Here is a 14,554-nt window from a genome sequence, read left to right as displayed (position 1 = left end):
AGATTTGAGGTCTCAATTACCTTCAGGAGATTCAGCTTCTCAGCCACACATCAGATTGTCATGGGAGCTTCAACTTATTTAGAGTTGAGTTTTATTCCAGTAAACATGGCAGCTTCAAGATGAATTGTGTAAACAACAAGGAATTCACTCATTTAAAAAACATCTATAAATCATTTATTTGCATTAGGCCTATAGGTCTACATTTCCTAAGCAGAATGCGAATCAAAGCACTTCTGCTCCACTGATGACCACATGTAACAGGGCAGCCATGTTGGATCATGTGGGATGTTAATCAAAGCACTTCTGCTCCACTGATGACCACATGTAACAGGGCAGCCATGTTGGATCATGCAGGATGTTAATCAAAGCACTTCTGCTCCACTGATGACCACATGTAACAGGGCAGCCATGTTGGATCATGCGAGATGTTAATCAAAGCACTTCTGCTCCACTGATGACCACATGTAACAGGGCAGCCATGTTGGATCATGCGGGATGTTAATCAAAGCACTTCTGCTCCACTGATGACCACATGTAACAGGGCAGCCATGTTGGATCATGCAGGATGTTAATCAAAGCACTTCTGCTCCACTGATGACCACATGTAACAGGGCAGCCATGTTGGATCATGCAGAATGTTAATCAAAGCACTTCTGCTCCACTGATGACCACATGTAACAGGGCAGCCATGTTGGATCATGCAGAATGTTAATCAAAGCACTTCTGCTCCACTGATGACCACATGTAACAGGGCAGCCATGTTGGATCATGCAGGATGTTAATCAAAGCACTTCTGCTCCACTGATGACCACATGTAACAGGGCAGCCATGTTGGATCATGCAGGATGTTAATCAAAGCACTTCTGCTCCACTGATGACCACATGTAACAGGGCAGCCATGTTGGATCATGCAGGATGTTAATCAAAGCACTTCTGCTCCACTGATGACCACATGTAACAGAGCAGCCATGTTGGATCATGTGGGGAGGCACAAGCGGCATTCGTTTTTAGTGGATCCAGGAAGAATCATACAGATTCCAAGAACACAGGATGAGATGTTACTATCCTTTGTGCAAGCACTTCCAAGAGTTCATGAACAGTGAGCCTGGTGAAATTTGGGGAGCAAATCGTCAGTAGTGTACCTTTGGTTCCTAGGGTGTTTCGGCCTTTCACACTATACACCCTCCCCAAAGGCGGCCAGCGACAGGGTGACCAATCCTACGCTTGCGTCCCTTTCCCAATTAGTCACAGGAGTTGCCTTGTTGTTAGATACACAAAGATGCTATTTACATTGTATTTTAATGTTTCATGTGCAAGACATAATGGCTCAAATTAATACAAATACATTCATTTATTTGAAAGGGCAATTTTACAGTAATTCATTACATCATATAGACTAAACATTTATTTTAACCAGGGTTCCATTTTGATGTAACACAATCACAACAAATACATGTAATTGATCCCTGGTTCAACAGACCCTGGCCAATATAGAAAGCTACCCAGAACGTGACAACGGTCAAATATTTCAGAGTACATCCCAGTATCACATGACTTTCCCCACATCACAATACAGACAGTAAGAAGAAGCAGGAGTTAAACTGGTCAAACAAGTTGTAGGAGACATTTGGGCCAAACCTCTACGGTTGTTGTTGTTTTTAGCTGTTCTGAATTTGTAAATTACATTTCATTTGTACACTAGAGGGCACTATATGGGTCAAATGCATATAGGACAGGCTACAGTAAATATATATATATATACATCACAGGAGGTTGGTGGCACCTTAATTGGGGATCACGGGACCATGGTAATGGCTGGAGTGAAACGAGTAGAGTGGAATCAAATACCATTCACTCAATGCTCTCCATTCCAGACATTATAAGCTGTGCTCCCCTCAGCAGCTTCCTGTGATATATGAACACCTGCGATCCTACTGGTGCTCGAGTGGCTATTCAGAGCTTTTTACCTGGTCAGCCGAGACACATCGTTATAATCGGAGTCACCGCTAAGTACGTTTACGGATTAATGCATATTCTTGTATTGATCTCAAGAGACATTTCATCATTAAAGTCAGAGACCACTTTTCAAATGTTCAATATTTCCCACCATCCTTCTTTCTATAATGCAGACTACATGTGAAAGGATGGTTGCCATGGGACTAAGTCTCAAATGTTGTCAGGGGCTGGTATTTAACGCCTGATGTTTTGGACTTGTAGAGCATCACTCCGCACAGCATGGCAACGGCTGCTACGATACACCCAACCATCAACCCCATGTTCACGTTGGTCACTGGGAAGACAAGAAAACACACAAACACCTTTTATAACACAGAAACTCTTTGTGAAACAAAAAAACACCTGTTTATGCAGAGATGTTATTTCCCGTTGAAACATTCCACTGTAGAAGTCCTTCCTAAATGTGTAGTCATTTAGCAGACACCCTCTTAACCATAGCAACTTACACCAGTGGTACATCCTCATGTATTTTCTTCTGGGATATGAACCCACAACCCTGGCATTGCAAGTGTCACACTTTACCAACTGAGCTACAGAGGACCATTGATGATATACTGTAATATACTGTATCGTCAATAACACAAAGTACAACATTTGATTTGTAGCTCATCTAAAGCTACAGCCGTTTCCCTCAGGGTTAGCTTACCTGAGCTCTCTGAACTCTTTCTCAGGCGCAAAGGACCCTGGGAGATGTGGTGTTTGGCCGTTTGCATGGCGGCCTCTCTCTTACGGTGGTGGTGGTGACCAGCAGGCTGGGGGGAGGTGGAGTTGACGCAGCCCTGGGCACACCGGGTGTTGGGGTTCCCAGCCTCACACAGGATCACTGAACAGCTGATGTACACCTATAGCCAGAGGGTTCAAAGGTCAATGAACAGCTGATGTACATCTATAGCCACAGGGTGCAAAGGTCACTGAACAGCTGATGTACACCTATAGCCAGAGGGTTTAAAGGTCACTGAACAGCTGATGTACATCTATAGCCAGAGGGTTCAAAAGTCACTGAACAGCTGATGTACACCTATAGCCACAGGGTGCAAAGGTCACTGACAGCTGATGTACACCTATAGCCAGAGGGTTCAAAGGTCACTGAACAGCTGATGTACACCTATAGCCAAAGGGTTCAAAGGTCACTGAACAGCTGATGTACACCTATAGCCAGAGGGTGCAAAGGTCACTGAACTGAGAGGATATAACCCTTGATACGATCCTTGAATGATGCAGCAATCTGTCCCCATTTACCTGGTCATGCATTCCGATGAATTTGAAAGCTTCCATTCCGAACTGGAAATGCCTCTGGTGACGCGGTGAGAAGATTTGAACCGTCTCGTCCACAATGCACCTGGTAAAAAAACACACAGTTAAAACCTAGAGTACAGTAAATATGTAAAGTACATACAGTAAGTGCAGTAAAACAATCTTTTAGTCTCCCCAGCGTTTATACAAATGTCTCAAACCTGTCGTTTCTATTATCATCTCACAGTACTGACAAGTGTCCACCCTGAGGTTGATGAATGCCTCAGTGTTTATATTTTAATATATGTGTGTGTGTTTCCTTTCTCTAATCACCATTACTATTATTATTATTTTGAATGTTATTGTTGATGTCTTTACCTCACTTTGCTTTACCAACAGTAGCCTTGCCACTCGTGCTAATAAAGCTGATCTGAATCTGGGTGCTCAGTCTCACCCGTTTTCTATGATGGGGTAGGTGGGATGGTAGTCGGGGTTGTCGTACGGCGCCGCTCTGCAGGACTCCACGAAGAGCTCAGTGTTGTTCACAGTGGACACGGCCTCCATGTCCATGTAGATCATCTGCTTCACCTCCACGTCTAACGGGTAGTCACGGGGATCCACCATGTTGGCGAACTGGCTGCTCTGGTAGAACTCAAACTGGTAGGTGAACGTGCCGAAGCCTTTCTCCACCACCGTGATGCTGTCCCTGTGTGCAGTGAAGCCCAGGGACACGTTGCCACGTTTGGCGTACTGGCAGTAGAACTGGAACTCCACCTGGTGGTGCCTGGTGATGATGTCGTTGGGGTTGTCGAAGGTGGTGATTTGGTTCTTGAAGATGAGGTTGTCGTCGTCCTCCTGGATTGAGAGAGATGGAGAGGAAAATCATCTAGACAGTTACATTGGTGGGCACTGAACTTTACACACGTCACCAAGATCAATCGTTTCAGTTCTGATATTGCTGTGAACCTCTTGGGGTTATGAGTGAGCATGTTGGCTTCTCTTTTGATGCAAAACTGTTCTGAGGGCAGATCTTCCCACAGGCAGCATAAAACACTACATCTTGACCGTCTTAAACACTACCAATTCAAGATCTGTCAGCCTAGCTGGTGCCTTGGGGTGAATATCCCCTCGAACCAGGTTCAATATAGAGAACGCAGACAGACACACAGGAGTGAATGGGTCTCACACAAAGAGGAATACTGTACACGTGTCATCCCACTATAATATTTGACATCTCGGAGGCCTCACCTCTATCTGAGTGCCACAGGCATTGAGGGGGATGACTCCAATGATGTGGGTGCTGTTAGAGAGGCGTTGCAGGTCGCATGCAGAGTTACTGGGATCGTTGAGGCGGAGGTGGTCCTCGTGAATTTCAGTAACAGAGGACTTCTCCACTTCTACCGTCATCTTGGTCTCGTCACACACCACCTTGGCTTTGACTGTCACGGGAGATATTTTCTTATTGTTGTATTTCTTCCTATCTTTTGCATAAATGTCTTAATCAAAACAATTCGACTGTGACCCATGATTTGAGTTGGTTGGGGTCATTTCCAGTTTCATTTTTATCTTTCCTTCATGTTTGGTGATTTCAGATGTGTTGTCTAGGTATAGTATGTATCATACAGTATACACAGCTTCTGTTATTAAAGTGCACAATTATACAATCACACGCCACAGCATATTGTCCAATCACACGCCACAGCATATTGTCCAATCACACGCCACAGCATAATGTCCAATCACACGCCACAGCATATTGTCCAATCACACGCCACAGCATATTGTCCAATCACACGCCACAGCATATTGTCCAATCACACACCACAGCATAATGTCCAATCACACACCACAGCATAATGTCCAATCACACGCCACAGCATAATGTCTAATCACACGCCACAGCATATTGTCCAATCACACACCACAGCATATTGTCCAATCACACACCACAGCATATTGTCCAATCACACACCACAGCATATTGTCCAATCACACGCCACAGCATATTGTCCAATCACACACCACAGCATATTGTCCAATCACACACCACATCATATTGTCCAATCACACGCCACAGCATATTGTCCAATCACACACCACAGCATATTGTCCAATCACACACCACATAGTCCAATCACACACCACAGCATATTGTCCAATCACACACCACAGCATATTGTCCAATCACACACCACAGCATATTGTCCAATCACACACCACAGCATATTGTCCAATCACACACCACAGCATATTGTCCAATCACACACCACAGCATATAGTCCAATCACACACCACAGCATATTGTCCAATCACACACCACAGCATATTGTCCAATCACACACCACAGCACATAGTCCAATCACACACCACACCATATTGTCCAATCACACACCACAGCATATTGTCCAATCACACACCACAGCATATTGTCCAATCACACACCACAGCATATTGTCCAATCACACACCACAGCATATTGTCCAATCACACACCACAGCATATAGTCCAATCACACACCACAGCATATTGTCCAATCACACACCACAGCATATTGTCCAATCACACACCACAGCATATTGTCCAATCATACACCACAACATATTTATGGTGGAAGAATGTACAAACCCTTTCTGCGTCCGACCTCCACCACAACACATCTCATCTCAGACTGATAGACACTAGATCTGAAAGTGTTAGAGAAGATCAGGGTGAACAACGGCACAATATTATCATTACATGTATTATTAGTCTCTCTCTCTCATGTGAAATTAAATATCATAAAAAGAGGAAACTCCAGAGGGAAGTAGCACAACATACAGGAAGTAGAATAACGTACAGGAAGTAGCAAAACACACAGGAAGTAGCAGAACACACAGGAAGTAGAATAACGTACAGGAAGTAGCAGAACTTACAGGAAGTAGAATAACGTACAGGAAGTAGCAGAACACACAGGAAGTAGCAGAACGTACAGGAAGTAGCAGAACATACAGGAAGTAGCAGAACACACAGGAAGTAGCAGAACATACAGGAAGTAGCATAACATACAGGAAGTAAAAGAACATACAGGAAGTAGCAGAACATACAGGAAGTAGTAGAACGTACAGGAAGTAGCAGAACATATAGGAAGTAGCAGAACGTACAGGATGTAGTAGAATGTACAGCAAGTCACAGAACACACAGGAAGTCACAGAACATACAGGAAGTAGCAGAACATACAGGAAGTAGTAGAATGTACAGGAAGTAGCAGAACGTACAGGAAGTAGAAGAGCAGTTCTGGTGATGTTTCTAGCATTATAAAACATAAGACCTACCCAGAAATCCCCTCAGTGATGAAGCAAATGGGGAAATACTCCCCCAGATTGTCCCGGATGGGTGTCCACCGGATGACAAACTCCCCCTGGGTAGTCATGTGATTGGTGATGTTCAGAGGTCCACTGACGATGACATCATTAATCCTAGAAAGGAGATCAAACGGAAAAGGTAAATGCTAAGTGGGATCCTTGGATGACCCAACCCTGAATCCGAACCCTAACCTTAACCTCTTCTCTAACTTAAACCACTGTACACATCAATGATGTCGCTCTTGCTGCTGAGGATTCTCTGATCCACCTCTACCCAGACGATACCATTCTGTATACTTCTGGCCCTTCTTTGGACTGTGTTAACTAACCTCCAGATGAGTTTCAACGCCATACAACTCTCATTCGGTGGCCTCCAACTGCTCTTAAATGCAAGTAAAACTAAATGCATGCTCTTCAACCGATCGCTACCAGCACCTGCCCGCCTGTCCAGCATCACTACTCTGGACGGTTCTGACTTAGAATATGTGGACATCTTCAAATACCTAGGTGTCTGGTTAGACTGTAAACTCTCCTTCCAGAATGCAAAATCCAAAATGAAATCTATAATTGGCTTCCTATTTCGCAACAAAGCATCCTTCACTCATGCTGCCAACCACTGCGACCTGTATGCCCTTGGCTGGCCCTCGTTTCATATTCGTCGCCAAACCCACTGGCTCCAGGTCATCTATAAGTCTCTGCTAGGTAAAGCCCCGCCTTATCTCAGCTCACTGGTCACCATAGCAGCACCCACCCGTAGCACGCGCTCCAGCAGGTATATTTCACTGGTCACCCCCAAAGCCAATTCCTCCTTTGGCTGCCTTTCCTTCCTCAGCTGCCAATGACTGGAACGAATTGCAAAAATCACTGAAGCTGGAGACCCATATCTCCCTCACTAACTTTAAGCACCAGCTGTCAGAGCAGCTCACAGATCACTGCACCTTTACATAGCCCATCTGTAAATAGCCCACCCAACTACCTCATCCCCATACTGTTATTTATTTTTTGCTCCTTTACACCCCAGTATCTCTACTTGCACATTCATCTTCTGCACATCTATTAATCCAGTCTATCACTCCAGTGTTTAATTGCTAAATTGTCATTATTATATTTCACAACTATGGCCTATTTATTGCCTTACCTCCCTTATCTTACCTCATTTGCACACACTGTATATAAACTTTGTTTCTATTGTGTTAATGACTCTATGTTTGTTTTATTCCATGTGTAACTGTTTGTGTTGCACTGCTTTGCTTCATCTTGGCCAGGTCGCAGTTGTAATTAAGAACTTGTTCTCAACTCGCCTACCTGGTTAAATAAAAGGTGAAATATATATATTTTTTTATTTTAAAAACTTTACCTAACCTTAACCCTTACCTTAACCGCTTTTAAATTGCAATTTATGTGGGGTGACATCAGAGTTGGACGTCACAAGCATCTCACTTAGCAAAAAGACGGCCACACCAATCCAGATCAATCACAGAAAATACATTTACTCTTAATTGGAAAACTCTTGGTTTTCTTAGACCTTTTGGTGAACTTATACAGTAGGGTGCCATAAGCAAAATAATTGATTGCAGAAGAAATTTTTTGTAATCACTGAAAAAGTACTACACGTGATAACGTTTTTAGATATAGCCAGGATGTGTTGTTAAAATCAGGACTAAACTGTTACAGCCAGGATGCACTGTTATAGCCAGGATGCATTGTTACAGCCAGGATGCATTGTTACAGCCAGGACTGCACTGTTATAGCCAGGATGCATTGTTACAGCCAGGACTGCACTGTTACAGCCAGGATGCATTGTTACAGCCAGGATTCATTGTTACAGCCAGGACTGCACTGTTATAGTCAGGATGCACTGTTACAGCCAGGACTGCACTGTTATAGCCAGGACGCACTGTTATAGCCAGGATGCATTGTTACAGCCAGGACTGCACTGTTATAGCCAGGATGCACTGTTATATCCAGGATGACCTGTTACAGCCAGGACGGACTGTTACAGCCAGGATGACCTGTTACAGCCAGGATGCATTGTTACAGCCAGGATGACCTGTTACAGCCAGGATGACCTGTTACAGCCAGGATGCATTGTTACAGCCAGGATGACCTGTTACAGCCAGGACGGACTGTTACAGCCAGGATGGACTGTTACAGCCAGGATGACCTGTTACAGCCAGGAGTTCAAGCACTAGAAATATAATCCTGGGTATAATACTGTATTATAGACTATCATGTCTCTTACGTTGAGTGTGTAGCCTCGGCCTTGACCCTGAACTCCAGCTCTTTGTTGACCTCGGCGTGGAGATGTTCTCCGTTGTGTGGTGTCGGCTGCACGAACCTGGGCAGGTACATACCCTCATCACAGGACGGAACACTAGAGTCCACTGAAGTGGAAAAGACACAAACGTACACAAGTAAAGGCCAATACTTCACAAATAAATGCCATGTTTGATGTTGTTTAAAGAATACATATGTCCAATCCTCCATCCAGGGGGTGGCAGGTAGCCTAGTGGTTAGAGCGTTGGGCCAGTAACCAAAAAGTTGCCCTGTTTAATCCCCGAGCTGACAAGGTAAAAATCTGTCGTTCTGCCCCTGAACAAGATAGTTAACCCATTGTTCCCCAGTCTTTTTAAATAAGAATTTGTTCTTAACTGATTTGCTTAGTTAAATAGGCAAAGGTTCAATAAATTTAAAAAATCCAATGCATTGTTAACCATCAGAAGAGGAGTCTCACCCAGAAGAGAGAAATGCAGAGGGAGTTTGCTGAGGGGAGCAGTGGAGGGATACAGGCTTCCTGGGGTGGTAGTGGGCCTGGTGGTGGTGGTAGTGGGCCTGGTGGTGGTGGTAGTGGGCCAGGTGGTGGTGGTAGTGGGCCTGGTGGTGGTGGTAGTGGGCCTAGTGGTGGTGGTAGTGGGCCAGGGGGTGGTGGTTGTAGTGGGCAAGGGGGTGGTTGTAGTGGGCCAAGGGGTGGTGGTAGTGGGTGTGGTGGTGGTGGTGGTGGTAGTGGGCCAGGGGGTGGTGGTAGTGGGTGGGATGGTGGTGGGCCAGGGGCGGTGGTAGTAGTGGGCCAGGGGGTGGTGGTTGTAGTGGGCCAGGGGTGGTAGTGGGCCAGGGGTGGTGGTTGTAGTGGGCCAGGGGTGGTAGTGGGCCAGGTGGTGGTAGTGGTAGTGGGCCATGGGGTGGTAGTGGGCGGGGTGGTGGTGGTAGTGGGCCAGGGGGTGGTAGTAGGTGGCCAGGGGGTGGTGGTAGTGGGCCTGGTGGTGGTAGTGGGCGGGGTGGTGGTGGTGGTAGTGGGCCAGGGGGTGGTTGTAGTGGGCCAGGGGGCGGTGGTAGTGGGCGGGGTGGTGGTGGTGGTAGTGGGCCAGGGGGTGGTTGTAGTGGGCCAGGGGGCGGTGGTAGTGGGCGGGGTGGTGGTAGTGGGCCAGGGGGCGACAGTGGTTGTTTGGCTCCACCACCAAGGAGAAGGACTTGTGGTGGTTTGGCTCCACCACCAAGGAGAAGGAGCTGTGGTGGTTTGGCTCCACCACCAGGGATAGGAGACGGTTGTTTGGTAGCTGGCGCGTCGGCGTCTCCCTGCATGAAGCGGTGCCCTGGAAGAACTAGAGCCATCGGTGTAGGACAGGGTGATGTGTTGGTTAGGAAAGTCCTCTACAACCAGCTCAAACCCGTAGACGCCACTCGTTGAAGTGTAGCCGTATTGTAAGGAGCAAGAGCCCTAACAGTGAAGAGGTTAGAACACAAATGGAATAGCTGGTTAAGACCAAAGACAATATGCAATATCATGCAATCACATATAGATTGAATACAAATGACTTGTAATGTTTTGGTCTCAACGTGACAGCACATCGTGGAGTATATCAACAATCACATGAGATTCATGGTGTTGAAAATAACTGCCCACACCAACCTGATCCAGGTAGAAACCTGAAGGCTGATCACAACTATCGCACTCAGGTCTGACCAATCCGTATCTGCATCTGACACGATCACCGTCAGGGTCAAAGGCCATGAGGTTGTAGGACCTCTGACAGTTCTGGGGAACACTACAATGACAGGGGTCAGAAATACAACATATGAAATGAGTAAATTCTACAGGCTCTATTTGAACAAACCTAACACAACGGTCAGTCTAAGAGCTGGCAGTAGAGCTACAGGTTCGGAAGAGAAATTTTTTTTTCACTTTTACATTTAATAGACGGCTCTTAATAAATGGTTGAATTGTTCAGAATAAATGGTTGAATTTGTATTTGTGTCAGCGTCATATAAGAAATATTTTCAGACATGTAACTATTTTCAATATGTCCACCACAATTATATGTGCAGTTGCTGGCAGTGGTGCAAAAGGGGCTGAGCCTTGATTTGTATTTATGTATTTTATTGAACCTTTATTTAACTAGGCAAGTCGATGAATAGACCAGTTGTGGGTGTGTCGAGGCTTTGACCCCTCACCGGCCAATCAGAACGTGTTCCATGGATAAACATGTGGTTGCTTCAAGTTGTGTATTTACGGTATTTGATATATTTATTGTGATGTCATCAACTCCAGTTAGAATGTTAGTCTGTTACAGCCTAGTTAGTTAAACAGGCTGATCCATGTTTACAGAAAACAGTATGTTGAACATGTTTACAGTCCACATTGTTCTAATTGTATTGCTTCAGTATGGAAATGAACATAGGCCATAGCATGTGTAGTGATATAGGGGCAAGGCCTACTGTACATTGCAGTCTGGACATGGAAATGCCAAACGTAGTCAATTAGCAAGATCAATTTCACTAGGCTATTGATAAGGCCTGAAAAGACAGTGTATAATTCTAATACATAACAAAATTGCTATTTAACTTGAGTTGGACACTTGCGCCTCCTTACCGCCAGCCAAAAATGTAGGAATATGTCTAATTATGATTTCAATAACTTATATTGTATATATAAATACAACTGATCGGTTCAAAGAGGTCATGTTTTGGGAGTCAGAAGGTTGTTACCGTATGAAAGGAAGAATGGCTGTGACTGGAGATCTGTTGGGTTCACCAGTATCAGATCTTGTTCCCAGATCCACTTGTGTTTCCAGGCTCCAAGGTCCAAGACCGTTTACTGTTGGGATCCAACAGCAGCTGTTTTGTCTGTTACAACAACAAACCATCTTTAGGTAAGTGGTCACTTGGGATGGAATGTTATCAAACCCACCATATCATTTACCTAGCGTCTTCGTCACAGTCTTTGAAAAGAAACTCAGAGGGGAGTCTACCTTGTAGAAGTAGGTTTTAACAGTATAGCTAAAACCATTTTACCAGATATGAGTTTAACATGAGTCATTGTGCACAATGCGTGTTCAATAAATTGAATAGATGTATTTCATAACAAACTTGCATCAATTGAAAAGGTTTATCACTGGGGATATTTCTGGTCTCGACAGTTTCAGTTTCACACCACTGGTTGTTGAATCCACTCCGTCCTCTGCTGCTGCTGTCAATTGTGCCTCTGACATCTTTGATAGAAGAGCCGCAGTTCCCCGAGGAACAATACCAGCGAGAGTAATCACACCAATCATGTGTATTCTTGTAGCGTAAATCCACCTGGAGAACAGAAAGTCACATTGTAAAGGGGGCAATAAAACATCATTAGACTGATGAAGTTTGATTAACGCTGTTGTTTTGAAACAGCTTTGCCGGATTTGAACTTGCAACCTATCGGTTACTAGTTCACTGCTCTAACCACTAGGCTGCGCTACCGACCGGTTCTATGAATACACTGTTAATTTCTCTAATGGCAAAACGGCTGCAACCTGTTTAAACATGCTTTAATTGAAAAATGGGTGGTTTGTCTTTTTTTTCTTCCAAAATACAAGAATAAATGTATCTGCAAAGTAGGGAATTGTTATCAAAAACAACCGTAGCTTGTCCGAGTTAAGCGTGGCATTTGTCATGTAATTAAGGAGGTAACAGCTTGGAAATTGTTCTAAGTGGCTGTATGGATAGAGCGCCAGAAATACACTAACTTACTGCAATGACAGAACCGGTGCACAACGGTTCCTTTCTCTGTCCTACACACATGCACCATATCTGCTAAGGGTTTAGACCAGTGAAACATGTTCACCTGTTATTTTCAGACTGAACAAAACATAACAAATGGAAAAACAAACACATTCTGGATAAGAGCGTCTGCTAAATGACTTAAATGAAATGAAATGAAATTTAGAAATATTAACTTGTGTTATTTATTCCCTTCTGAAAATACCAGGTGCTCATTTTGCATTGATGCAAAAGCTGAATACATCTCTAATGTATTTATTCTACAGCCTCATATGTCTCATTCATTTGATAAGACCAAAACTTTGCACACCATTAATTAAAACATAAATACTCATATGCTATATAAAACAATACATGGTGATTGAATATAATTGATCTAAAGTCACAATTATTGCAATCACTCTTATTAGTACACCGTATTACAATGATTTGTATTGGAATAGACGTGATGTGATTCAACAAGTCCAACCAAATGCGAATACCCTTCAGAATCAAATCAAATCAAAACATTTGTAATGATTTGTCACCTGTGCTGAATGCAACAGGTGTAGTAGTCTTTACCGTGAAATGCTGAGTGACGAGCCCTTGACCAACAACGCAGACTTTTAAACAAGTAAGAACAATTTGCTTAATTAACTAAAGGAAAAATAGTAACCCAATAAAATAACAATAACGAGGCTATATATAAGGAGTACCGGTACTGAGTCAATGTGCAGCGGTACGGGGTAGTCGAGGTAATTGAGGTAATATGCACATGTAGGTATTAGGGATAAAGCGACTATGCATTGATAATTAACAGATAGTAGCAGCATATGTGAAGGTGTGTGTGTGTGTGTGTGTGTGTGTGTGTGTGTGTGTGTGTGTGGGCAAAAGATCAAAATTGGGAGCAGCCAATGATCCCCTGAATATCTCTCACCTTGAATGTTCCGTCGGCGTTCCTCCCTTTGGGGGTGACAGACATGGAGCCTCCATAGAAGTGTCCCGCTGAAGCCAGGGAGACCAGTAGCAGCAGATGCAGCAACACCGGTGTGGAGGAGGACATGATGCCTGGATCTCTCTGGAGGATTCCTCTCTACCTATCTGCCTCCAGCATCCAACCTCCAAACCTTTATACCTTCTCAGACCAACCATCCATTCAGGAGGAATGTCAGAGCAGATGCCAACATTGTTTCCTTCGTAACTCACCCTGGACATGTTCTCTTCATGACAGGTGTAACTGGTTTTATTGACCTGGAAAACAAAGGCTAAAATACCTTTTCATAATAACCTGAAACGAAAGGGGAAATAAAGTTGTGAGTTACAGTAATTCTATATATCTTGAACTTGTCTCTGCTAGTCTCGTACATTGGCCTGATTTATATTTTCTATTTACATGTTAGTCATTTAGCAGACGCTCTGATCCAGAGCCACTTACAGGAGCAATTAGGGTTAAGTGCCTTGCTCAAGGGCACATCGACAGATTGTTCACCTGGTCGGCTAGTGAGCATTTGCACCAGTACTATGCACTTACGACACATGAAAGGTATTTAAATTAAATACAAATGAATGATGAGACTAAATAATCAAGATTAATTTAAGAAAGATTAAGGTTAATACAAGGATTTCATACCAGAATGTTGGTTCATTTCAATTACAGGTATTTCACAACTAGTGTTGTTACCACTGGAGATAATGGTGAGTTTATTGATTCATGAGTAGGTTTTCATTATGTGTTTGGTTTGGGTTATTGTGTCTGTGGGGGGAACGGCCACAGCAATTCAAAATGAATGGTACACAATGCATACTGATCATAACGGTGCAAAACTTGCCTATGAAATTGTAATGAATTGGTCCTGCTACAGATGACTTTGTAAATACATCCTTCATTCCCTCCTTGGGTAGGCTGGATAGGTGAAAACAGCCATCCACTACCCTTTCACCAATCCAATCCATAT

The 14,554-nt window shown here is 44.0% G+C and overlaps 1 protein-coding gene across 2 annotated transcripts; it reads right to left on the bottom strand.

Moving 5' to 3' along the window:
- Window positions 1–1,332: 1,332 nt before the first annotated feature.
- Window positions 1,333–13,722, bottom strand: LOC115123649 (CUB and zona pellucida-like domain-containing protein 1). 2 transcript variants are annotated; one of them, XM_065015995.1, is made up of 13 exons: window positions 13,537–13,722; window positions 11,959–12,164; window positions 11,574–11,711; window positions 10,498–10,633; window positions 9,325–10,305; window positions 8,833–8,974; window positions 6,561–6,704; window positions 5,875–5,933; window positions 4,498–4,688; window positions 3,704–4,104; window positions 3,256–3,355; window positions 2,663–2,858; window positions 1,333–2,290 (listed from the first exon to the last, which is right to left on the bottom strand). In XM_065015995.1, exons 5-13 carry the CDS (start codon window positions 9,764–9,766, stop codon window positions 2,160–2,162), a joined length of 1,806 nt encoding a protein of 601 aa, XP_064872067.1. In that variant the 5' UTR covers window positions 9,767–10,305; window positions 10,498–10,633; window positions 11,574–11,711; window positions 11,959–12,164; window positions 13,537–13,722; the 3' UTR covers window positions 1,333–2,159. The 2 variants fall into 2 exon arrangements, with proteins under 2 accessions (XP_064872067.1, XP_064872068.1); XM_065015996.1 differs by lacking the exons at window positions 1,333–2,290; window positions 2,663–2,858 and adding an exon at window positions 3,085–3,165.
- Between the last annotated feature and the right edge of the window lie 832 nt (window positions 13,723–14,554).

This window comes from Oncorhynchus nerka, unplaced genomic scaffold, assembly GCF_034236695.1.
Source record: "Oncorhynchus nerka isolate Pitt River unplaced genomic scaffold, Oner_Uvic_2.0 unplaced_scaffold_1182, whole genome shotgun sequence".
Classification (NCBI taxonomy): Eukaryota; Metazoa; Chordata; class Actinopteri; order Salmoniformes; family Salmonidae; genus Oncorhynchus; species Oncorhynchus nerka.
The sequence above is the reverse complement of the archived record's forward strand: the minus strand, read 5'-3'. Positions and strand labels throughout refer to the sequence as shown.

Bases quoted from the DNA above. Each gene is read 5' to 3' on its own strand.
- LOC115123649 (XM_065015995.1), bottom strand. From the start codon at position 9,766: ATGGCCCACTACCACTACCACCACCTGGCCCACTACCACCCCTGGCCC. The intron at 2,859-3,255 runs GTAAATGGGGAC...CTCTGGCTATAG, and splicing joins TCATCGGAATGCATGACCAG to GTGTACATCAGCTGTTCAGT. The intron at 2,291-2,662 runs GTAAGCTAACCC...TTGTCTTCCCAG, and splicing joins AAAGAGTTCAGAGAGCTCAG to TGACCAACGTGAACATGGGG.